General features: G+C 41.2%; 1 protein-coding gene across 1 annotated transcript in view; it reads right to left on the bottom strand.

Annotated features, from left to right (window-relative positions):
* LOC132782019 (symplekin) overlaps positions 1-26,325 on the bottom strand; it is a 48,501-nt gene that overhangs the window by 6,084 nt on the left and 16,092 nt on the right. The window contains exons 10-24 of the mRNA XM_067461022.1: positions 25,744-25,898; positions 25,144-25,294; positions 23,949-24,162; positions 20,526-20,676; positions 18,506-18,741; positions 18,285-18,366; positions 16,988-17,101; positions 15,909-16,056; positions 14,543-14,703; positions 11,640-11,748; positions 9,489-9,589; positions 8,372-8,462; positions 6,734-6,835; positions 5,068-5,255; positions 1,628-1,804 (exon numbers count right to left, since the gene is read on the bottom strand). Coding sequence (XP_067317123.1) covers positions 1,628-1,804; positions 5,068-5,255; positions 6,734-6,835; positions 8,372-8,462; positions 9,489-9,589; positions 11,640-11,748; positions 14,543-14,703; positions 15,909-16,056; positions 16,988-17,101; positions 18,285-18,366; positions 18,506-18,741; positions 20,526-20,676; positions 23,949-24,162; positions 25,144-25,294; positions 25,744-25,898 — 2,180 coding nt within the window. The remainder of the gene's footprint in view (positions 1-1,627; positions 1,805-5,067; positions 5,256-6,733; positions 6,836-8,371; positions 8,463-9,488; positions 9,590-11,639; positions 11,749-14,542; positions 14,704-15,908; positions 16,057-16,987; positions 17,102-18,284; positions 18,367-18,505; positions 18,742-20,525; positions 20,677-23,948; positions 24,163-25,143; positions 25,295-25,743; positions 25,899-26,325) is intronic.

The raw sequence follows: 26,325 nt of genomic DNA, 5'->3' as shown, positions 1-26,325 counted from the left end.
TGGTGTTATTTATTTATTTATTTATTTATTTATTATTATTATTTTATTTACGATATTTATATGTTGCCCTTCAGAGCGGCTTACAAGTAAAAAGGAAATACAATATATTATATTATTACCGTAGCACAATATTAATATTATATATTACACTGTACTATAACATTATACTGTAATATTATTAGTAATATTACATTTAATATAAAATATATAATTATAATATATTATTCTTAGTAGTATTATATTGTATTACATTATAATGTAATAAAGCCTGTAAAACTTTTCTTTTCCGGCAAGCTTTTGACGGGTGAACAATAGACTATGCCTATAGTCTATTGTTTTGTTATTGTTATTTTTAAAGCTAATTGTATTGTTTTAATCTGCTTCTGTAAACCGCTCCGAGCCAAATTGGGAGTAGCGGTATACAAGTTAAATAAATAAATAAATAAATAATATTATCAATATTATATGTATATACAATATATTATATTACATTATATTATTTTTATCACTTTGATAGCATTGTTTGTTTCTTACATCCCCTTTCTCCATCACAACATTTGAAGAGCAACTACGTTCCTGTTTATTATAGTCCCTTTTAAAAGTTATTATTTTCTCAAATAGTCTTTTTTTTCTCTTCTCAAATAGTCTTTAACCAGTTCCCAGTCTGTTTGGATTCTTGGTCTGCCTTGATTTGTTGTTGTTAAATACGTCACTCTATCCATGTTCATTATTTCCGTTCTTTTTAACTATTGGTCGACCGAGAGTATTTCTTTACTTCTCCAATTTCTGGCATAGACAATTACTAAGTACTTTCCCTTGACTTTATGTACTTTGCCATTTTTTGGATTACTGCTATTTTTGTATTTCCTATTTTTGGATTGCTGTTATTTTGTATTTTCTATTCTACCGACCTTTTTGGAAATGCCCTTTTTTCTCTTTGTACCTGATTTCCTTAATAAACCTTTCTAGATATTATTTATTTATTTCTTATTTCTGGTATTTATATCCCGTCTCTTCTCTACCCTGTAAGGGGGACTCAGGACGGCTTACATAGGCAGCAATTCGATGCCGTTACATGAACAATTAATACAATAACCATTAAACAAACCATCAAACCATTAAAATACATAAAATACATAAACTACATAAGCCATTAATTAAACAATATAAAAACATGTGGTGTTACCAAATAGAATCGTATCCTCATGTAAATTGCCTTTCCAATCCATTTCCACTAAAGTACTAATTTATGTCTGCTGACCAAAAGCCTGGTCCCATAGCCACGAGGGATGGGATTGATCGTATCTCACTTGGAAGTGTGTTCCACAGGCGGGGGGCCACCACTGAGAAAGCCCTGTCTCTCGTCTCTACCAGCCGCATTTGTGATGTTGGTGGGAACGAGAGCAGGGCCTCCCCAGATTATCTTAAGTTACAAGGTGGAACGTTAAGGCAGATGTGTTCAGACAAGTAAGCTGGGCCAGAACTGGATAGAGCTTTATAGGTCAAAACCAGCACTGGACTCTGGTGTGGTACTGGGTGAAAAGGTGTTTCAGACCTAGACTGCAACCACTACCATCACTTTCCTCCCTGCTCACTCTTTTCCCAGCTTCATTTTAAGCAATGTTACCTGATGTGGCGTGAAGGAGCGGACGTGGGCCAGCAGCGGCTCTCGCAACTCTGGGCACTTCTCAAAGACGGCGCTGAGCTGCTGTGGAGGCAACTGGAGGATGACCTGGAAGGACTGGGGCTTAGTGCGCTGGCAGCACTTGATGAAGCCCTCCCAGACCTTGGGATACTTCCACACCTGGGGAGGAAGCAGAGTGTTAGCATCAGCAGGAAGAATCTCCTCTGTATTTTGTCCCTCTGAGACATAAGAGTGGCCTAGAGCACATGTGCCAAACTCAATGGCAGCAGGCCAAATCCTGTCCGCTGTGTCCTTTTATGTGGCCCTCCAGATGTTGGACCACAATGCCTATATTCGTCATCATTAGACATTTTTATTTATTTTATTTCATGCATTTCTACCTGGTCCTTCTCCCCACAAAGGGGGACTCAGGGCGGCCTCACACACGCATCATGTGATGCTATCAGCATATAAACAACAACGATTACAGTTAAAACAGTAAAAATAATTAAAATACATTATGTTGTTGTTGTTCATTCGTTCAGTCATCTCCGACTCTTTGTGACCTCATGGACCAGCCCACGCCAGAGCTCCCTGTCGGCCGTCACTGCCCCCAGGTCCTTCAAGGTCAGTCCAGTCACTTCAAGGATGCCATCCATCCATCTTGCCCTTGGTCGGCCCCTCTTCCTTTTGCCTTCCACTTTCCCCAGCATAATTGTCTTCTCTAGGCTTTGCTGTCTCCTCATGATGTGGCCAAAGGACTTCAACTTTGTCTCTAGTATCCTTCCCTCCAGTGAGCAGTCGGGCTTTATTTCCTGGAGGATGGACTGGTTGGATCTTCTCGCAGTCCAAGGCACTCTCAGAACTTTCCTCCAGCACCACAGTTCAAAAGCATCTCTCTTCCTTCGCTCAGCCTTCCCTAAGGTCCAGCTCTCACATCCGTAGGTTACTACGGGGAATACCATGACTTGGACTAGGCGGATCTTTGTTGCCAGTGTGATGTCTCTACTCTTTACTATTTTATCAAGACTGGACATTGCTCTCCTCCCAAGAAGTAAGCGTCTTCTGATTGCCACAGTCTGCATCTGCAGTAATCTTTGCACCTAGAAATACAAAGTCTGTCACGGCCTCCACATTTTCTCCCTCTATTTCCCAGTTGTCAATCATTCTTGTTGCCATGATCTTGGTTTTTTTGACGTTTAGCTGCAACCCAGCTTTTGCGCTTTCTTCTTTCACCTTGATTAGAAGGCTCCTCAGCTCCTCCTCGCTTTCGGCCATCAGAGTGGTGTCATCTGCATATCTGAGGTTGTTAATGTTTCTTCCAGCAATTTTACATTATACAAATTCATTAAACAAGTTCATTAAACAATAAATAATAAATTAAACATGCCAATTAAAACCAAGTCAGGGTAAATCTAATGTTGCAGATGTCCTACATTTTCTTTCCAGTTGCTGCTGTCCACTAATTGAATGCCTAGGACTAGAGCCAATGGGAGTTGTGATGCAGTACCATCTGGAAAGCTGAGTCAGGATAGTGGGTTCTGGACTTTGATACAAGGTTAATGAATATGATGTCTGACTTTAAAATCCCCTTTAACCTTTCCCCAACCTCAGAGCCACAGTGCACTTGGGTTGCAATTCCCATTATCCCCAGATAATAAAAAGTGATGGGAGTTGTCATTCAAGAATATCTGGGGACCCAAACTGGGTAACAGCTAAAGGAGACTAGAATGGAATTAGAAAGGAGTAGAAATTGAGCTATATCAGAAGAGTGTGTAATCTCTTTTACTTGTAATAATAATAATAATAATAATAATAGTAATAATTATTATTATTATTTATTTATACCCTGCTCCATCTCCCCCAGGGGGACTCGGGGCGGCTTACATGAGGCCACACCCATCAGTACAATAAACACATTATAACAAAACCAGAAAATAAAATACATAAAAAGCAAAACCAATATAATAAACGATACAGCAATATAAAATCAAACATTAAAACACAAAAGATTACACTGGGCAGGGCCAATTCAAAGATAAAATTTTAAAACACTGGGAGATAAGACAATGTAAATTGTCAGAGAGGGGGATCCAGGGATGAGGAAGGATTTAATTGCACGAACCATAAAATAAAGTGCTTCTGAGGTCATTTTATGCGAAGTTTGGTCAGGGAGTGTCTTACATTCAATCATTGAAGGCACATTGAAATAACCAGGTTTTCAGGTACCTTCTGAAGATTGTATTGGTTGATTACGTTTCTTTAATGTTTCTTTATTTTTATTTATTAAATGTATTTATAGCCCGCCTTTCTCAGCCCTAAGGTGATTCAAGGCAGGTTGCAGATTGGCAACAATTCAATGCCATACATTCATAAAAATACAATTAAAAATATTCACCGTAACAATATAAAACTATATAAAAACCATTAAAAACATATAATGACCAGTGTACTTCTGTAATATAATGGTGACAGTTATATTCTTCTTATAAAATCTTATAAAATATTTTTTAAAAATCAGGACAGTAAATAAAGAACAACATTCTGAAAACAGGAGAATTCCAGACAGGAAACAATCAGAGTCAGCTAACACCTGCCAAAAATGATTCCCCCAGGCAGGAATCAGTCAGGTCTTGAAGCTGAAATGCTTTGCAATGCTAATCAAGGTGATTAATTGCAACATTCACACTTGCCTCCAACAGACAAGAGCTCTTTCTCCCATTGTGGACCTTCAACAGATATATACATCTCCCTTGTCTAGTTTGCAATATACCTCACAACTTGTGAGGATGCCTGCCATAGATGTGGGTGAAACATCAGGAGAGAATGCTTCTGGAACATGGACAGACAGACAAGAGTTCTTTCTTCCACCCTGGACATCATTCCACAGATATAGAAACCTGACTTGCCTAGTTTCCAACAGACCTCACAACCTCTGAGGATGCCTGCCATAGATGTGGGTGAAACATCAGGAGAGAATGCTTCTGGAACATGGACAGACAGACAAGAGTTCTTTCTTCCACCCTGGACATCATTCCACAGATATATAAACCTGACTTGCCTAGTTTCCAACAGACCTCAGAACCTCTGAGGATGCCTGCCATAGATATGGGTGAAACGTCAGGAGAGAATGCTTCTGGAACATGGCCATAAAGGTTGGAAAACTCACAGCAAGCCAGTGATTCCAGTCAGGAAAGCCTTCGACAACAAATGTTAAAAATCTCCTAAAAATTATAGTTGGTCCTTCATATTTGCGGATTCTCTGTGCATGGATTCAACAGCCCTTTGAAGGCAACCATAATAAGGCTGATGTGGCCTTGACAGAAATGGGTTTGGCAGCCCAGGCCGATGGGATCACGTTATGATGCAAACAAAGGATGAAGGAACCCTGGGAGTAAGAAACAAGGTAGGCCCAGACTTCTTCCTTGCAGTCCCTTTCTCACCTGCTTCAAGATGAGGCGGGAGAGGATGTTCATGACGAAGCCGCCCAGGCGCGGATACATGGTCAGCGACTGGATGACTGTCCGCATGAGGAGCATGGGCAGCGGGCTCTGCTCCATGAGCTGTTGCATCACCACGGCCAGGACCTCCGATGTGTAGACGTTGCGCTCAGCAAAGCACAGGTTGGTGGCTGTGTGCATGGAAACAGGCAAAACCAGCTACTTATAGATATAATATCTATACACATAATAAATAAATACAAATAATAAGAGTGAAAAATGTGTATGTGTGTATGTGGTGAAGCTGTCCATTTAGAACAGCGTTTCCCAACCTGAGGGTCAGGACCCCTGGGGGGGTTGTGAGGGGGTTTCAGAGGGGTCGCCAAAGAACATTGGAAAACATATATTTCTGATAGTCTTAGGAACCTCTTTGGCAGAGAAGGCTGAAGATCTCTCCACCTGTCCTTCTCTTCAGATGGCGAATCCTCCCACCAAAACCCTTACTCCGCTGTGGTTGGCTGGCCTCACAGCCAAATGGAGGATGTACCTGAAACTCCAAGCGAGGGGAGAGCAGGCATGCTCAGCACATGATAGCATGGTGTGCATGCAAGGGAGGGCATGTGAGGCTAGAGGGAGGCTCACGCCAATGAGTCCCTTCAAGGCATGTGGGTTCTATGTGGGAAGTTTGGCCCAATTCTATAGTTGGTGGGGTTTAGATTGCTCTTTGATTGTAGGTGAACTATACATCCCAGCAACTACAGCTCCCAAATGTCAAGTTCTATTTTCCCCAAACTCCACCAGTGTTCACATTTAGGCATATTGAGTATCCGTGCCAAATTTGGTCCAGATCCATCATTGTTTGAGTCCATAGTGCTCTCTGGTTGTAGGTGAACTACAACTCCTAAACTCAAGGTCAATGCCCACCAAACCCAGTATTTTCTGTTGGTCATGGGAGTTCTGTGTCCCAAGTTTGGTTCAATTCCATGGTTGGTGGAGTTCAGAATGCTCTTTGATTGTAGGTGAACTATAAATCCCAGCAACTACAACTCCCAAATGAGAAAATAAATCTCACCCAACCCCACCAGTATTCAAATTTGGGCATATCGGGTATTTGTGCCAAATTTGGTCCAGTGAATGAAAATATATCCTGCAGATCTGATATGGTTGGGGGTCAACACAACATGAGGAACTGTATTAAGGCGTCGCGGCATTAGGAAGGTTGAGAAATACTGATTTAGAAGGACTCCCGCCTCCACAAACAGGGTACAGTTCCCAGTGCTGAGGAGCCATCAAAAGCACTCCCTCCAAGGACATTGCAGGTTACAGCGAGCTACATCCTAGGGTTCCTTTCTCTCTCCATTGTAGTTCACCCGCGTCCAGACAGCACCGAACCCAGCCAACGTCAGATCTAGAACACACTTGGCACACAGACCCACAACATGGCCAGTTGTGCATACAGTTCTGGTTTGGGAAGGATTGACCCAAAATTCTGGGAAGTGTAGTTCACCCACATCGTTATGTATTTTCTAATGAAAGCATTTATAAAAAAATGAAATCGAAAACTGGCTTTTTTCTAATAAATAGTGTTACTAATTAACTAAATGATATTACCTAACACCCCAAAACAAACAATGCCTTTCAAAAACCCGGGCACTGCCAGGTGCCATACCTTTGATGATTGACTTCATGTCACACTTGGTGGAATCAATGTTGTGGAGGGCAATCAACAATTCCCCAGGATTCAAAGGAGAAACTGCCGAGTTGCCTTCACCTGTTCGAATGATGGCGAGAGAGAATCAACATTGGCCTGTACAAATAATTCATTAAGCAGAAAGCACAAAAGAGAAGCTACCAGAATCCCATAGTCAGTGGGCATGTTGGCTAGCGGGAACGACTCTCCTCACATATATACAGCAGAGTAGCTTATTAGCGTATTCCTTCTTTGCTTCCATACGGCTTCTTTCTCATGCAGATAAACAGCTTCAGTTTCAAAGAGACTCTTCTCACACCAAACTTATATAGGAGCTTCACACAGTAGCTTTACGCACAGCAGCCTTTGCACTGAAGCTTCATACACGATGGCCTTCAACCTGGGGTTTCTCTCCCTGAAGCTTCTCACACCAGGCCTTTTCACACTGAAGCCTACCTCACACTGAGGCCTTTCTCCCACTAAGGCCTTCTCACACTGAGGCCTGCTAACACAGAGACCGTCTCATACGGAGTCCTACTAACACTGAGCCCTACCTTACACTGAAGCCTTTCTCCCACTAAGGCCTTCTCACACTGAGGGCTCTTTCAGACTGACGCCTCTTTCACACTGAGACCTACTAACACAAAGACTGTCTCATACTGAGGCCTACTAACACTGAGCCCTACCTCACACTGAGGCCTTTCTCCCACTAAGGCCTTCTCACACTGAGGGCTCTTTCATACTGATGCCTCTCTCACACTGAGGCCTAGTAACACAGAGACCTTCTCATACTGAGACCTACTATCACTGAGGTCTACCTCACACTGGGGCCTTTCACCCACTAAGGCTTTCTCACACTGAGGGCTCTCTCACACTGACGTCTCTTTCACACTGAGGCCTACTAACACAGAGACCATTTCATACTGAGGCCTACTAACACTGAGGCCTTTCTCCCAGTAAGGCCTTCTCACACTGAGGGCTATTTCAGACCGATACCTCTCTCACACTGAGGCCTACTAACACAAAGACCTTCTCATACTGAGGCCTACTAACACTAAGGCCTACCTCACACTGAGGCCTTTCTCCCACTAAGGCCTTCTCACACTGAGGGCTCTCTCTCACACTGACGCCTCTTTCACCCCAAAGTCTACTAACACAGAGACATTCTCATACTGAGGCCTCTCACCCTGAGGCTACCTCAGTCTGAGGCCTTCTCATACTGAGGCCTCCCTCACTAAGGTCTACTAAGACTGAGGGCTTCCTCAGGGCTACTAAGCTACAGGCACACTTGCTTATATTGAATTGCAGCCTTTGCTGAGTCATTGTATCCATTTAACCCTTTCAGTGCTTGGCTCACATTTTTGTAATTAAAATACCTAGTTAATTTTGAATATTTCTGACAAGTACATGGCATTTGGTCCATGTCTTCCAATCCAGTTTACATCTCTGCAGACTATATGGGGACAATGAGTTGCATTACAGCTTTGCTGACTATTCAGACAATGGTTTCATTCTATTCATTGTCCTTTTTCTTTCCCTGGGAAAAGCTTGTCACAGCAGCAGCTGAACTTTTGCCAATAGAGAAATACAAGGTCTGCTTGCAGCTTGGATCCCTACCGTGTTGTGTTCCCAGCAGGCGATTAAACACTTCCTTCACAACGATGGGATTCAGCTTGATGAGCTTTGGGAGGGCCTGAATCACCTCTTTCTGAAAGGAGAAAAGGCAAATGAAGCCTCAAAAAGGATCGGCAACAAATTCACATTGCATTTGCCATCAGACTCCCTGCACACTGCGCCACTTCTACAAAGACACAAGTATATTTGGAGATACTTGGTGATACCGCCTTTCTCAGCCCAAAGGCGACTCAGGACGGTTTAGACTCTTAGTTCTTATTCCCATTATTTATTATTGTTGATTTACCATATTTATATACCGCCTTTCTCAGCCTGAAGGCGACTCAGGGCGGTTTAGGCTCTTAGTTCTTATTCCCATTATTTATTATTATTTACTTACCATATTTATATACTCTTACCATATTTATATACTCTTAGTTCTTATTCCCATTATTTATTATTCTTTATTTATCATATTTATAGATCTCCCTTCTTGGCCTGAAGGCAACTCAGGGCGGTTTACAAATGGCACAATTAAATGCCTCCAACAACACAAAATCCAATTCAAAACATTTAGCATAAATATAAAAACCACACAAATCAACAAAAACCAATAAAAACATCAATACTCAGTGTATTCATGTTTTTATTCATAAATATATATGTTCGTATTCATATGTTGCTTAGCAGTTTTGATTGTTCCCAATGCACAGTGGGGATTATGGGAATTGAAACCCAACAGCACTTGTGGCTCTGAGGTTGGGAAAAGGTGGAAGGACATTTGAAAGTCAGGCAACATCTTCTCAAGACTTGTATCTCAATTCAAAGCCCACTCTCCTTACTAAACAAAACAAATGGCAGCCTTCCAGATGTTACTGTATCACAACTCCCATCAGCCCTAGTCATGATGCCTAGTGATATAGAATACAGAAGATTTCAGCATCTTGAGGGCCACATAAAAGGACATGGTGGGCTAGATTTGGCCCATATGTGATCTAGACACTGTGGATTTAAGCCTGTTTGACACCACTTGAACTGCCATGGCTACATTTTATAGAACCAACCAGCTGGAATGAAATTATGGATCATAGAGTCAGCTTTGTCCCATCTCAGAGAGTACCTTTTCCAAGCCGTTGAGGACAGGGATAAGAAAGCGGACATCTGGGAGCCTTTTATTGTACAGATCTCGAACTCGCTTCACTAATTCCGGAGATGGAGGAACTGAGTGGAAAACAAAAGTAGTGTTCGGTTATGCGACAGAACAGAAATAAACCGGGACTACATCAGACAGTATGGTATTATTATTATTATTATTATTATTATTATTATTATTATTATTAAACTTTATTTGTACCCCGCTAGCATCTCCCGAAGGACTCGATGAGGCTTACAAAGGCTGAGGCCTCAACATAACAATATAAAACAATACAACTCAAAGCAAATCAAAAACATAAAGCAATATCAACAAAACATTACATCATAAACACAGTAAAACCAAGGCCGGGCCAAGTAGTGGGTACAGATTAAAAAGTGCTGGGTGTGATAGGCAGCATATTGGATTTCAGGGCATGTGCAATGTGAAGAGGATCTAAAACTCTAATAAAGTGCTTCTGGGACATAGTGCTGAAGTTTCCTATTCCGGGAAGGCACATCGGAACAGCCAGGTCTTCAAGCTCTTCCTAAAGCCTGCCAACGTGGGTGCTAATACTTCCTTAGGTAGTTTAAAACCTAATCCTAAAGTAGTTCTGAAAAGTGATTACCGTATATATTCAAGTATACGCCAACCGAATATAAGCCAAGGCATCTAATTTTACCACAAAAACTTATTGACTCGAGTATAAACCGAGGGTGGAAAATGCAGCAGTGACAGGTAAATTTCAAAATAGAAATAGATGCCATTAACATTACATTAATTGAGACATCAGTGGTTTAAATGTTTTTGAATATTTACATAAAACTGTAAGATAAGAGTGTCCAACTCTGATTAAACCATTATTCTAACCTTCTTCAATGTAAATATGCTTACGTATCCTTCCAATAATAATAATAAAGAGAGTAAAATAATAAATGTAATAAAAATGATAGAGTAAAATAATGGAAATTTAATAACAGTAATAATAGAGTAAAATTATTTATTTATTTATTTCACGTATTTCTACCCCGCCCTTCTCAACCCCCGAGGGGGGACTCAGGGCGGCTTACAAAAGGCACAATTTGATGCCTACACAAACAATAAAAATAAAACATATATAAACAGCAATTAAAACAATTATAAACAATTAAAACAATCAATTATACATCACAATCAATCAATAATAAATGTATTAATAAATTATTTTAGTGATGAGACGCTGAGGACTTGTGTTTAATGGCTTTTATTGATTTACTGCTTTTATATGGTTTATACTGTATTATATGTATAATATAAACCATGTATATGTATATGTTTTTAACTGTATTTTATGTTGTTTGGGGGCAATGACTGCCGACAGTAAACCGCCTCGAGTTGCCTTCGGGCTAAGAGGGGCACTATATAAATATGGCAAATAAATAAATAAAGAAATATCAATGATAAAGGAAAATAATAAATGTAGTAATAATAATAATAATGGGTTGTTGTAGGTTTTTTCGGGCTATATGGCCATGTTCTAGAGGCATTTTCTCCTGACGTTTCACCTGCATCTATGGCAAGCATTTGTATTTTGCTTCGCATTGTTATTGTTATTGCTTGTATTGATGTATTGTGGGCTCGGCCTCATGTAAGCTGCACCTAGTCCCTTGGGAGATGGTAGCGGGGTATAAATAAAGTTTATTATTATTATTATTATTATTATTATTATTATTACTATTACTATTATTATTATTTTAAGCATCCTCAGAGGTTTATATATCTGTGGAATGACCAGGGTGGGGCAAAGAACTCTTGTCTGTTGGATAATAATAATAATAATAATAATAATAATAATAATAATAATAGCAGAGTAAAATACTAAATATGAGTATAAGCTGGGGAGGGGGGGCTTTTCAGCCTTAAAAAAGGGCTGAAAACTTGGCTTATACTTGAATATATACGGTACTCAGATCAAATGGCTGTAAGCAACTCTGAATCCCAAGAGAGGATAGCAGGTCAAGAAATACTAATATGTGGATCAAAGAGAAGCTAAAACCAAAGATAGAGTATCACGAAGATCTGTCACATTCAGAAAGTGGCCCCGGGATTGGCTGTAACCTTTTACCGCTGTCAAAGAATATACAATAATGCCCCTCGTACCTTTATCAGTGAGGCTGTGCAGGCAGCGGGTCACCAAGGTCTCTGCACCTTTGGGGCAGTTTTTAACCAGTTTGAGCAACTCCTGGGAATTCATGCCCATCCCACGGATCTGGAAGATAGGAAGATAACGAGAGGAGAAAATGGCATGTTAGGAATGATAATTGTGTTGAAGGATTTAGAGATTCCTACCAAGGTAGCCTCACTGAGAATTTATGGTGTCGTCCGATGCAACTCTATAATAGCTTCTTGGGAAATGCCAAAAAAAATCACTGGAAGACCGAGCAAAGTCCTAGAGAAATCATTTCCCCTTGGGCTCCAGGAAATGAAACTGAGGATATAGGGCATATTAAAATGTACTTCATGATCCAAAATGGGGTCCCCTTTGCTTAATATTGGGGTCCCAATTTTTTTTCTGAATACCATCTAGTGGCTGATTTAGATGTTTACACGAATCTTTTGGGCAATATTTATAATGGACTCTGTGAAAGATATGTGTATTTTATATAATTACTAGCTGTTCCCTGCCACGCGTTGCTGTGGCCCAGTCTGTGTATATGTGTCTTGTGTGTGTATATATATGTATATGTGTGTATATATTTGTGTATATGTGTATATATCAATCAAATCATTTATTTCGGTCATTGACCAGTACAGGATGGATGGATGGATGGAGATATATATATATATATGTGTGTGTGTGTGTGTATTTGTGTATATGTGTATATATGTGTTTATGTGCATGCATTGTAATGTATTTTTTAAATTGCTTTTTAAGTCTCTTCTGGTGTGTTTTTCAGTATTTTTATGAGTGATGGTCGCTTGTTGGCCTGATAGGTGTATTGTGTCCAAATTTGGTGTCAATTCGTCCAGTGGTTTTTGAGTTATGTTAATCCCACAAATTACATTACATTTTTATTTATGTAGATTATGTGTATTTAAGCTAAGTTGTAACCCGCCACGAGGAAAAGCGGTTAAGAATTATTATTATTATTATTATTATTATTATTATTAAAGACTTTATTGAAAGAGCTACATTTTTATTTATTTACGACATTTCTATTTCTAAGGGGACTCAGAGCAGCTTACAATATATTATATTATTAGCATAATACAATATCAGTATTAAATATTGCTATATTGTACTATACCATTACATTGTAATATTATTAGTAATATTACATGTAATATAAAATATATAATTATAATATCATATTATTAGTAGTATTGTATTACATTATAATATTATATTAGCTGTTTATACAATATATTGTCATACTTTATATTACAATATATTGTCATATATTATATTACATTATATTAATTTTAAAAGGGGATCAAAAGTGCGACTATTATGTGATGAAATATGGGTAAGCTATAACGTAGTGCTTAGTACAATATCAGTATTAAATATTTCTATATTGTACTATACCATTATATTGTAATATTATCAGTAATATTACATGAAATATAAATATATAATTATTATATAATATTATTACTATTAGTATTATATTGCATTACATTATAATATTATAAATATTACATGTATATATTTATATTCTGCTCTATCTCCCCAAAGGGACTCAGGGCAGATTCCCAACATAAAAGGTTTCAGCGGCGACCAGGGAAGCATTCGCACAGTTAAAACTTGTGCGCCAGCTGCGCCCGTACCTTGGGAAGTCTGACTTGGCCACAGTAGTCCATGCGCTGGTTACATCCCGTATAGACTACTGCAGCGCTCTCTACGTGGGGTTGCCTCTGAAGACTGCTCGTAAGCTTCAAATGGTCCAATGTTCGGCAGCCAGGATACTAACAGGAGCGGCACTCAGGGAGCATACCACTCCTCTGTTGCGCCAGCTCCACTGACTGCCAATTTGCTACCGGGCACAATTCAAAGTGCTGGCTTTAGCCTTTAAAGCCCTAAACGGTTCTGGCCCGACCTATCTGTCCGAACGCATCTCCTCCTATGAACCAGTTAGGACATTAAGATCGCCTGGGGAGGCCCTGCTCTCGGTCCTGCCGGCTTCACAGGTACGCCTGGCAGGGACGAGAGACAGAGCCTTCTCAGTGGTGGCCCCTCAGCTGTGGAACGCCCTTCCTACAGATATCAGATCGGCCCCCTCCCTATTGGCATTCCGGAGGAGAGTGAAGACCTGGCTGTTCGAGCAGGCATTTGACCAAGCAGTGTAATTGAGTGTAATTGATTATTAGAACACGGAATAATGGATAATGAAACTGGATTCTGATTTTATTGATGAGACGAGATGGATCTGTTATATTGATGTATTGATGTTTGGTGTCTAATTAATTGTTATGCTACTGTTTTTAAATGTCCAATGATTTTCTATTGTGTATACTGAATTGTTGTTGTTAACCGCTCTGTTAACCACTCTGAGTCGCCTTAGGGCTGAGAAGAGCAGTATACAAATAAAGTAAATAAATAAATAAATAGATAGATAGATAAAAGGCAAACATTCAATGCTGGAATACAACAACAATATATCCATACTAGCAAAATTTATACAACCCAACATATAAACACGAACTATAACTTAACAAATCTATATTTGTTAACAAATCTATATTAACATATCTATATAGAAAAGTTAGAGCACAGCTATGTAATTATCTACCACTCTGGAGACATCTTGGCTCTCTCCATGCTCACAGGAGAAGAACAAAAATGGAGGACTCAGGGACTTGCCATGAATAAAGAGATGTGTGTCCCTGAGAAGTATCACTCTAACAAACAGAAGTAGGAGAGAATAGAGACACAGACCAGGAGGGCAATGGGGACAGAAAGGATCTCCTTATCAATTAACTCATCTGCCTATCTATTTTCTTGATGAGGTCTACAAACTTCTGCAGGATGTGGTTGACTTCCAACACCCCAGGCTACTTACTGGCTGCTCGATGACTCTGAGGACAGTACGCTTGATGTCAGCAATGGCCTCCGTATACACAGATGCCAGCTCATGGATCAATTTGTGGTTCTGGGGAAGGAGGGCCAGGTAAAGGTAGAGGCAGTGCTTGATGGTCTCTTCTGTCCAGGGAGCAGCCACCTCTGCAAGGCAACAAAGACGTTTGGAAGGGAAGAGGTCAGGCATCAGGCTGCTAAATATACGTTGGAGAAGCTGGGAGACGAAACAGGGAGTTTAGAGGGACCCATCTGAACTCAGATGACAATTCCCATAATCTCCCAAACCAGCATTAGCTTTAGATCAAAGAAGTACAAAGCTGACCCCAATATAAGCCGAGTCGTCTAATTTTACCACAAAAAACCTGGGAAAACAAGGGTTGGAAATGCAGCAGCTACTGATACCAATAAATTTACATTAATTGAGGTATCAGTAGGTTAAATGTTTTTGAATATTTAAAATAATAAATGTAATAATAATAATAATAATAATAGAGTAAAATAATGGAAATGTAATAATAACTGTAATAACAGAGAACAATAAAAATGTAATAATAACAATAGAGTAAAATAACAAATTGAATAATAACAATAATAAATAGAGTAAAATAATAAATGTAATAATAATAGAGTAATATAATAAATGTAATAAAAATAATAAAATAATGTAAATGTAATAATAATCAATAGAATAAAATAATAAATGTAAAATAATAATAATAGAGTATATACATGTAATAATAGAGTAAAATAATAAATGTAATAAAAATAAAGTAATGTAAATGTAATAATAATCAATAGAATAAAATAATAAATGTAATAATAATAATAAATAGAGTAAAATAATAAATGTAATAAAAATAATAATAGAGTAAAATAATAAATAACCTTGACTCGATTATATGCGGAAGGGGGCTTTTTCAGCATAAAAAAAGGGCTAAAAAACTTGGCTTATACTCAAGTATATGTGGTAATTTTTCTAGTTTTCAACTTTCTTTAAGAAAGAAGTCTGTCGATACTAAATTCTGTCTAATATTGGAAGCCAAGCAGGGCCAGCCCTGGTTAGTATTTGGATGGGAGATGGCCAATGAATTTTGATTGCTATCTTAGAGGAAGGAATTGGCAAAACTATCTCTGGGAATCCCATACTTAAAGAAACTCTATAACATTAATGGAGTCGCTGTAAGACACAAAGGGACTTGAAGGCACATCTACTGACACAAACATAAACAATAAGCACCCAGTGTAATGGGACAAATTAAATGCCTTTTAGAGGCGTTATACTTCAATGTACCCCTATCCTTAAGCTTGTCCAGCCCGCTACACCTCTTGATCCAGATCAGTCCCATTACCTGTATCTTTGTCAGCGCCAAAAAGGACAGAAGGAGGATTGGGATGGACCAGGAGTTGCAGGTAATTCAGGGCAAACTTCTCCACATATTCCCTCAAGTGGTCTTTGTCATACATCCGCTTGATGAACAGAAGGGCTTGCTGGCGAACCTGAGAGAGAAGATGATGTGAAACGTCTGAAATCATCTGAAACACTTGGGATCCAAAAGGCTTGTGATTTGGGAATACCTGGGTTTGCATAGGAAATCCATATGTTTCATATTCACCTTACACACATTATCTGGAAGTCATTTATTTATCTTTTATCTACCTGGGCATCACTGGGTACCTAAGCTAGTCTATAATAAAAGTGAACATATGTATGCATGTATCTATGTATCTATCTATGTTTGTATGTGATTTCCAAGATAGCTCCCACATCCAGAGAGCCCTGTGAACCCCACCATCAATGGATCTGAACCAAACTTGGCACACATACCCAATATGTTTAAATGTGATTACTAGAGGGGTTTGGGGGAACTGACCTTCCTTTCTGGGAGCTGTAGTTCACCCACAGAGAAACTGTGACTTCTACCGATAATGGACCTGGACCAAACTTGGCACACAGAATCCCCATGACTAACTCAACCTACTGGAGGGGTTTGAGGGGACTGACTCACCATAGTGGGAGTTGTAGTTCACCCTACAGCACACTGAACCCCATTGATGATGCATCTAGAGCAAACTTGCCCAACATAACCAACTAAGTACTGATGGAATTTCTTGGGGTTAACTGGCATGATGTGATTTGTAGTTCACCCACAACCTTATGCATTTTGTACCATTAAAAATTGACTTTTTCAAATAATCCGGGCAACGCTGGGTATCCAAGCTAGTTTCTAATAAATAGTGTTTCAAAATGCCTAACCTGGGCTAGCTTACTACCTACACTAGTATAACAATATTTGTAATAATTTGGGGCAGGAAACAAAGCTGTTGTGTACCAAAGAACCAGAAAGCAAAGATGTCACCATCTCATCCAACCCCATAGCTGTTGCTTGTGCTGCTCCCGGCCACCAACACAGGCTAACCCAAGACTCACCTTGTCCTTCTCATGGGAGCTGAGGTCCAAGAGAACATGCAGGTACTCAAACTGCCTGGCTGGGCGTTTGAAGATCAGATCCCGAAGCGTGGACATGCCCAGGTAGGACCGGCTCTGCAGAAAGAGTCAGAAAAAAAATGCTCTGAGATTAGCAAAGGGGGTGCTTCAAACTACAACTCTTGCAGGAAAGTGGGGGGAAATAATACACAGGTTGAGCTCCAGATTGTGTTACATTACATGCAAGCAGTTGAGCTGGGAGAGAGGAGCTTCCCTGCCCCTTCCTTCTCAGGGCATCCCCTTTCAAAACGCATGAGCATTATAGAATCCTAGAGTTGGAAGAGACCTCATGGGCCATCCAGTCCAACCCAATTCTGCCAAGAAGCAGGAAAATTGCATTCAAAGCACCCCTGACAGATGGCCATCCAGCCTCTGTTTAAAAGCTTCCAAAGGAGCCTCCACCACATTCCAGGGCAGAGAGTTCCACTGCTGAACGGCTCTCACAGTCAGGAAGTTCTTCCTCATGTTCAGATACAATCTCCTTTCTTGTAGTTTGAAGCCATTGTTCCATTGTATCCTAGTCTCCAAGGAAGCAGAAAACAGGCTTGCTCCCTCCTCCCTATGACTTCCTCTCCCATATTTATTCATGGCTATCATGTCTCCTCTCAGCCTTCTCTTCTTCAGGCTAAACATGCCCAGCTCTTTAAGCCACTCTTCATAGACCTTTGATCATTTGAGCCGCCCTCCTCTGGACACATTCCAGCTTGTCAATATCTCTCTTCAATTGTGGTGCCCAGAATTGGACACAATATTCCAGGTGTGGTCTAACTAAGGCAGAATAGAGCATGGGGAGCATTACTTCCCTAGATCTAGACACTATATTCTTATTGACGCAGGCCAAAATCCCATTGGCTTTTTTTGCTGTCGCATCACATTGTTGGCTCAAGTTTAACTTGTTGTCCACAAGGACCCCAAGATCTTTTTCACATGTCCTGCTCTCAAGCCAGGAGTCACCCATTCTGTATCTTTGCATTTTGTTTTTTCTGCCTAAGTGGCGTATCTTGCATTTGTCCCTGTTGAACTTCATTTTGTTAGTTTTGGCCAATCATCTCTCTAATCTGTTCAGATTGTTTTGAATTCTGCTCCTGTCCTCTGGAGTATTGGCTATCCCTCCCAATTTGGTGTCATCTGCAAACTTGATCATGCTTTCTAACCCTTCATCTAAGTCATTAATAAAGATGTTGAACAACCTCTCCCACTAAAAAAAGACTGGACTATATGGGACCACCACGGCACACACCTCATCCTCACAGTATTTCCGGATCACCTCCAAGGCACTCTCTGTGATCAGTGGGGCCTCAAGAACCATCTTGGTGAAGATCCTGCATGAAGAAAAGGCAGGAACAAGCTCTCAGAAAGAATTTGTGGACAAAGATGTCCAAAGGATATGAAAAATAACAGTACAGTACTACAAGCAATATAGTGGGCCCTTGATATGCCTCTGCAAGAGCAACTACCTACCCATCCTTTTGGTCCGGCTTCTCTTGAAGCCCAGAGAGCAGCCCGATGAGACACTCGTCGTAGTTGTTGAGAGATCCAGTGGGATACTGGCTCAAATAGGCGTTATACTCCTGGTACAGCCAAGCGAAGGCCAGGTCCAGCCGGTTGCGGACGTCATCCAGGATGAAGTTCAAAACCTCGTTCTTGAGCGGGACCTCGAACTGGGTCACCAGGGAGGAGAGGATTTTCACTCGGGCCTGTTGGGAGGAAGGAAGGGTCAAAGTGAGGGAAACATCCCAAACTCAGCCAGTTCATGGTCTGGAAACTATGAACTTCTCTGAGACGTGGCTTAAAAAGCTGGGTCTGTTTAGCCTGCTGACGTAAAGGTTGAGAGGAGACATAATAATAATAATAATAATAATACTTTATTTATATACTGCTCCATCTCCCCGAGGGGACTCAGAGCGGTTCCCAGGTAACATCACAAAACATACAGAGTAAAAACAACATAACCATAAGATTAACAAACAAAATATAAGCATAAAAATTGTCGCCATAACACACATATATTAAAAGTAATCCTGCCTGTTCAAGGCAATTTAAAAATTTAAAAGGCCGGGCCAAGATGTGTGCAAGCCCAAAAATTCTCGAGGGCCTGGGAATTAAGTGCAATGCTATGGCAGGCAACAATAATATTAGGTATGGGTCTGTGGCTGTTCATTCTGGGGCTGATTAGAGGAAATAATCTGGGTAACTGGTAGGAAGAATAAGGCCGTATTCGACAATGTGTAGGGCTGAGTTAGAACTGGTCATTCTCAAAAGTTTGTTGAAATCACCAGGTCTTCAAGCTCTTACGAAAGGAGGGGAGGGATGGGGTCTGTCTTATTTCCCTTGGAAGGGCGCTCCAGAGATGGGGGGCCACCAACAATTGAGATAAATAAATAAGACAAGCTGGCAGATCACTGACAATGGTAATGATGATAATGTTACGGAAAATAGACTGACAGGCTTCCGATTGTGTTGTGCTCACTTGATTTGTTTCTACATAAGGTTAGACAGCCAGAATAATGATAATAATAATAATAATAATAATAATAATAATAATAATAATCTTTATTTATATTCCGCTCTAACTCCCCAAGGGGACTCAGGGTGGATTACCAAACACATATATGGCAAACATTCAATGCTGTTAAACAATTAACAAGTCTTTCTCTTCCCCCCAAATGATATCCGTTCTTACATTTGCCCTCCACAACCCACCCCAAAAAAACCTTTGACCTTTTTCTTCCTCAAGCTTTGTCGTTTCCCATATGTATCCTGGACAAAGAAGACCCCCAAAGCTCATTCAGAAATGCCTCCAAATTCTTTCTCATTCTTCCTTCTAAAGCTTTATCAGTTCCCTGGACAAGGAAGACCCCCGAAACCCACCGCAAAGGGTCTGTCTGTCTCTTGCCCCAAACGTTATTAGTTCTCACATTCCTCCCCAAAATCCACCCCAAAATGAGCCCCAGATGCTCTCTTCTTCTTCGTCATGAAGCTTTATCAGTTCCCATGTGCATCCTGGCCAAGGAAGCCCCTCGAAACCCACCCCAAAAGTATTATTGCACTTTCTATTTTAAAACTAATTTTAAAATTAATTTGCTGTGTTCTTATATGTAATTACTGTATGTATTATTTATATGTAATGGCATCGAATTGTGCTGGATGTAAGCCGGGCAGGGGGAGTTGAGAAGCGCAGGGTACAAATGTATGAAATATATAAATAACATTTTTTTAAAGGAGCGACAGCTTCAAATTACAGGAAAGTGGATTCCACTTGAATATTAGGAAGCACATATTGATGATAAAAGCTATTAAACAGTGGAACTCTCTGCCTCCCCAGAGTCCCATTTTGAGGCTTTTAAACAGAAGCTGGATGTCCATCTGTCAGGGGTGCTTTGATTGTTTTTTTCCTGCCTGGCAAAAGGGGGTTGGACTAGATGGCCCTTGGGGTCTCTTCCAGTTCTACAATTCCACATTCAAACTCGTTTGGACTTGCCTGAGCAGCCCCGCTGCATGCCACGGCCTTCTCTGAGCGCAGGATCCGCTTCACGGCCGCCACCTTCAGCTTGTCCCTCTGTGCGTCTGTCAGAGGCTTGATGGCATCGCTCAAGCGGAAGATCTTCTTCCGTCCGCTGGCGCCGGCCAACCTGAAAAGAAGAAAACTTGGTATCTCCTTCTGAATTTTGGGCTTTGCTTCAGTAGCAGCGACACAAAATGGATACCAAATTCTACCTCGGCTTGGTATCTTATGTTTACAGGAGGAAAGCTGTCCAACTGTGACATGGAATTGAAAATATTATAAGGACTCAGCACAATAAATGTGGAGATTTTCCTGGCTACTGCAGAAGGAGGTCGAAAGCATTTCTGCTTTTTTGGCCTACTTGCAGGTCAACTGAAAACAGTGATGCCACAGGTATGAAGAGGAACATGAACTTATTGGAAAGGTTCCTTTGGGGAGGGACCATCTCTCTAACTGTAACTTTGGTGGTAATAATAATAATAATAATAATAATAATAATAATCAAAGCCAGAATTGAAAAGTTGACAACAGATCCCAAATGTAGATTCTGCAAGGAAGCAGATGAAACAACAGATCACATGCTCAGCTACAGCAAGAAGATCGCGCAGACAGACTACAAGCAGAGGCGCAACACCGTTGCTCAGATGATCCATTTGATTGTTCCACAAACACCATCTTCCTGCGACAAAGAACTGGTGGGATCACAAGCCAGAAAAAGTTACAGAGAATGAACACACCAAACTCCTCTGGGACTTCCGAATTCAGACTGACAGAGTTCTGGAGCATAATACTCCTGACCTCACAATCGTGTCAAAAAACAAAGTATGGATCGTCGATGTCGCAATCCCAGGTGACAGCAGGATTGCAGAGAAACAACTGGAAAAGCTGACACGATATGCAGATTTAAAGATCGAACTGCAAAGACTCTGGCACAAGCCAGTCAAGGGGGTCCCAGTGGTGATCGGCACATTGGGTGCAGTGCCTAAAGACCTTGGCCTGCACTTAAACACAATCAACGCCTACAAAATTATCATCTGCCAGCTGCAGAAGGCCACCTTACTGGGATCTGCACGCATTATACGTCGATACATTACACAGTCCTAGACACTTGGGAAGTGTCCGACGTGTGATCCAATTCAATAGAGTGTCTGCTGTGGACTCATCTTGTTGTGTTTCAAATAATGTGTTTCAAATAATAATAATAATAATAATAATAATAATAATAATAATAATTTTTGATAGTTCAAGATGGGATACAACACAATCAAAACACACCACCATATAATACATGCACCAAAACACATGGTACCAAGATCAAAATATAGCAGCAATAAAATGCAAATCCAAAACTCATAGTTCAAAGTTGACTGGGTCCGCCTGCTGGAAAAAGACTGGTTTTCCGTTGTCTCCTAAATTCTAACCGCTGAATTAGCTCTGGAATCTTTTCCAACAAATCTCTATTTGACCTTCAAGTACTTTTACAGCACTGCAAACCTGCATCAACAGCTTGCAAATAATAATAATAATAATGTATTGTCGAAGGCTTTCATGGCTGGAATCACTAGGTTCTTGTGGGTTTTTTCGGGCTATAGAGCCATGTTCTAGAGGCATTTCTCCTGACGTTTCGCCTGCATCTATGGCAAGCATCCTCAGAGGTAGTGAGGTCTGTTGGAATTAGGACAATGGGTTTCTATATCTGTGGAATGGCTGGGGTGGGGCAAGGAGCTCTTCCCTGCTGCAGTTAGGTGTGAATGTTTTGCTGATCACCTTCATTAGCATTTGAAGGTCTGCCTGAGCCTGGGAAAATCTGTTCCTGGGAGGTGTTAATCTGTGCCTGGTTTTTTCCTCTCTGTTGTTTAGCTGTTATAATTTTAGAGTTTTTTAATACTGGTAGCCAGATTTTGTTCATTTTCATGGTCTCTTCCTTTCTGTTGAAATTGTCCACATGCTTGTGGATTTCAATGGCTTCTCTGTGTAGTCTGACATGGTGGTTGTTGGTGTGGTCCAGCATTTCTGTGTTCTCAAATAATATGCTGTGTCCAGGCTGGTTCATCAGGTGCTCTGCTATGGCTGACTTCTCTGGTTGAAGTAATCTGCAGTGCCTTTCATGTTCCTTGATGCGTGTCTGGGCGCTGCGTTTGGTGATCCCTATGTAGACTTGTCCACAGCTGCATGGTATACGGTAGACTCCTGCAGAGGTGAGAGGATCCCTCTTGTCCTTTGCTGAACGTAGCATTTGTTGGATTTTCTTGGTGGGTTTGTAGATTGTTTGTATGTTGTGTTTCCTCATCAGCTTCCCTATGCGATCAGTGGTTCCCTTGATGTATGGCAGGAACACTTTTCCTCTGGGTGGATCTTCATCTTTACTCTCGTGGCTTGTTCTTGGTCTTGCAGCTCTTCTGATGTCTGAGGTGGAGTCTCCCTTGGCCTGGAGAGCCCAGTTGAGGTGGTTCAGTTCATCTTGGAGGAGGTGGGCTTTGCAGACCTTCAAATGCTAATGAAGGTGATCAGCGAAACACTCACACCTAACTGCAGCAGGGAAGAGCTCCTTGCCCCACCCCAGCCATTCCACAGATATATAAACCCATTGTCCTAATTCCAACAGACCTCATACCTCTGAGGATGCTTGCCATAGATGCAGGCGAAACGTCAGGAGAAATGCCTCTAGAACATGGCTCTATAGCCCGAAAAAACCCACAAGAACCTAATAATAATAATAATAATAATAATAATAATTATTATTATTATTATTATTATACTGACACAAAAACACAGTATGGCAAAGCAAACAAGATATATATGCTGGATTTCATATCACAAAATCACAAGTTGAATACTTCCCAAGCATTTAGGATTGTGTGATATATTATTATTATTATTATCATCATTATCATTATTATTATTATTATTATTATTATTATTATTATCGGAAACACAACAAGATGAGTCCACAGCAGACACTCTGCTGGCTGTTGAATTGGATCACACGTCAGACCCTTCCCAAGTGTCTAGGTCTGTGTGATGTATCGGCAAATAATGCATGCAGATCCCAGTAAGGTGGCCTTCTGCAGCTGGCAGATGGTAATTTTGTCAGCGCCGACTGTGTTTAAGTGCAGGCCAAGGTCTTTAGGCACTGCACCCAGTGTGCCGATCACCACTGACTGGTATTATTATTATTATTATTATAACTATTGTTATTATTTGAAACAAGATTAGTACACAATAAATAAATACACATTAACAAGAAATAATAATAACATAAAAATAATAATATTTATTTATTTATTTATTTCTCATCTATTTCAGCTTTTATTACTATCTGAGAACTATTTCTGCCCCTAACATGCACAAAACCAGTCATACATAAACCGCCACAAACGAGGCTTGGGTGATTCTGACCTGGGCTGAGTGGAGGGAATGATGGGCTCTGGGCGGCGCTTTGTCTGGGAGGCCTCTGAGTCGGCGGCGGCGCTGGTGGTGGTGCGCGCTCCCACCACGGAGATGGCCTGCCCTGGTTGAATGGTTGAGATGCGTCGCTTGATCAACACGCTTTCGGGTTTGAGGGGTTTCTCTTCTTTAAGCGCCTCCTTGGCCTGTTTGATCTGTTCCACACCTTTCGGGAGGGGAATTACAGAGAATCATCAGTTATAGAGTAGGATGAGACTTCCAGGACCATCCAGTCCAAGGGAAAAGAGTGTTCCTGGATGAGGACTAATAAATTGAAGGTAAATCCAGACAAAATAGAGGTACTCCTGGTCAGTCGGAAGGCAGATCAGGGTGTGGGATTACAGCCCGTGCTGGACGGGGTCACACTCCCCCTGAAGATACAGGTCCTCAGTCTGGGGGTGATCCTGGGCTCGTCGATGACTCTGGAACCCCAGGTGTCAGTGATGGCCAGAAATGCCTTTGCACAACTAAAACTTGTATGCCAGGTGGGCCGTGCCTTGAGACACCAAATCTGGCCACAGTAGTCCATACCTTGTTTACTTTCCTTCTGGGCCACTGTGACGCACTCCATGTGGGGCTGCCTTTGAAGATAGTTTGGAAGCTTCCACTAGTTCAGAGATTTTTAAAAAACTTTTTTTTTAGTCAGAAGCGACTTGAGAAACTTTAAGTAGCTTCTGGTGTGAGAGAATTGGCCATCTGCAAGGACGCTGTCCAGGGTATGCCTAGGTGTTTGATGTTTTACCATCCTTGTGGGAAGCTTCTCTCTCTCGCTCTCTCAAAATATCTTTATTAAAGAATTTTCCAATTAACATAAAAAGATAATGGGGGGAAGGATAGAGAGGGAAAGGGGAGGTATGTGTAGGCTAAGTCTAGGGTAGAGGGATTAGGGTAGGGAAGGGTGATGATATTGATTGGGTGAATTAAAATGGGTAGGATAAAGGGTAAGGGGTAGCTATGGAATTAGGGGAGGATAGGCTAAGGGGGGGAGGCTTAAGCGGCTGCGGGGGAAAAGGAAGGGGCCTGAGGCTGTTAGAAATTGTGAGAGTTGAATTCCAAAACACCCAGAGGTCAACGTTGGCCCATATCTGATTTAGGGTGATTGTATCTGTGGGACAGCTCCCACTATAAATGCCATTTTCAGTCTTACCAGGTCCCAGCCCTGCTGCTGTCATCTGGCTAGCCATGAGCCGGGCGAGATGTTTGATTTGGACATCTGTGCCAGCTGATTCCACGGGGGTATAGGTCGCTTGGAAAGAGGCAGGCATGTTCTCAGGAAGGTAGACCATGCTGATGAGAACCTGGAGGCAGAAGGACACGGAGGACACAAATGAGAAGTTACGAGAGCTCAGAAGGTCACAGATATATTTTTTTAAAACTCTGAATTGGCAGATTTTACAACCAAAGTATTCCAAAGAGAGGGCAAAACCAGCTACTAAGTCAGGCATGGGCAAACGTTGGCCCTCCAGGTGTTTTGGACTTTAACTCTTACCATTCCTAACAGGATACTGGTTTGTCCATGCCTGCTCTAGAGTCAAGAGTCCAATAATAAAAACCATGACACCACGCTGGCTCTCGCTTATCATGTTCCTTGAATATACCTTTGCATAAACAGTGGTGCTTTCCCCATTGCACCACCACAAAAAGTACCAAGTTCTGGACCTCCTCACCCCCAAAGATGCTCCTTCCCAAGAGCAGGAAGTGAATGAAGCAAGGACACAAATAACCAGAGGAAATGAGGAATACACACCAGGTTGGCCACATTATCTGAAGTCAGAAGTGGCTGCAGGAACTCCGCTGTGATGTCGATGTCCGACTGCGTACTGACTTGGATGGAGGGCTTGGGGGCCGGGACCACCACTGTCTCCAAGTCTTTATCCTCATCGTCTTCCCCAAGGGCTGGTTCTGCAGCAGCAAAGGAGAAGAGCAGTGGGCAGAGATGAAAGAGAGCGTGGGGTTGGTATTAGAGAGGTAACAACATTTGAATATTTTTGTTCCTGGTTTGAAAGTGTTGTTTCCTGTTTAATTGTGCAGTCCTTACTTTGAATGTAGTTTTTCTACTCCAGAAACTTCATTCTTGTGACTGCCACAAAGTTTGTTGAATTGGTTGAGCCTCTACGAGATAGGTAAAGGTTTTCCCCTGACATTAACTCCAGTCATGTCCAACTCTAGGGGTTGGTGCTCATCTCCATTCCTAAGGTGAAGAGCCAGCGTTATCCATAGACACCTCCAAGGTCATGTGGCCCGCTGGAGTGGTACCTATTGATCTACTCACATTTGCATCGAACTGGTAAGTTGGCAGAAGCTGGGGCTAATAGCGGGAGCTCATGCC

Source organism: Anolis sagrei, chromosome X (genome assembly GCF_037176765.1).
Source record: "Anolis sagrei isolate rAnoSag1 chromosome X, rAnoSag1.mat, whole genome shotgun sequence".
Taxonomy (NCBI): Eukaryota; Metazoa; Chordata; class Lepidosauria; order Squamata; family Dactyloidae; genus Anolis; species Anolis sagrei.
The sequence above is the reverse complement of the archived record's forward strand: the minus strand, read 5'-3'. Positions and strand labels throughout refer to the sequence as shown.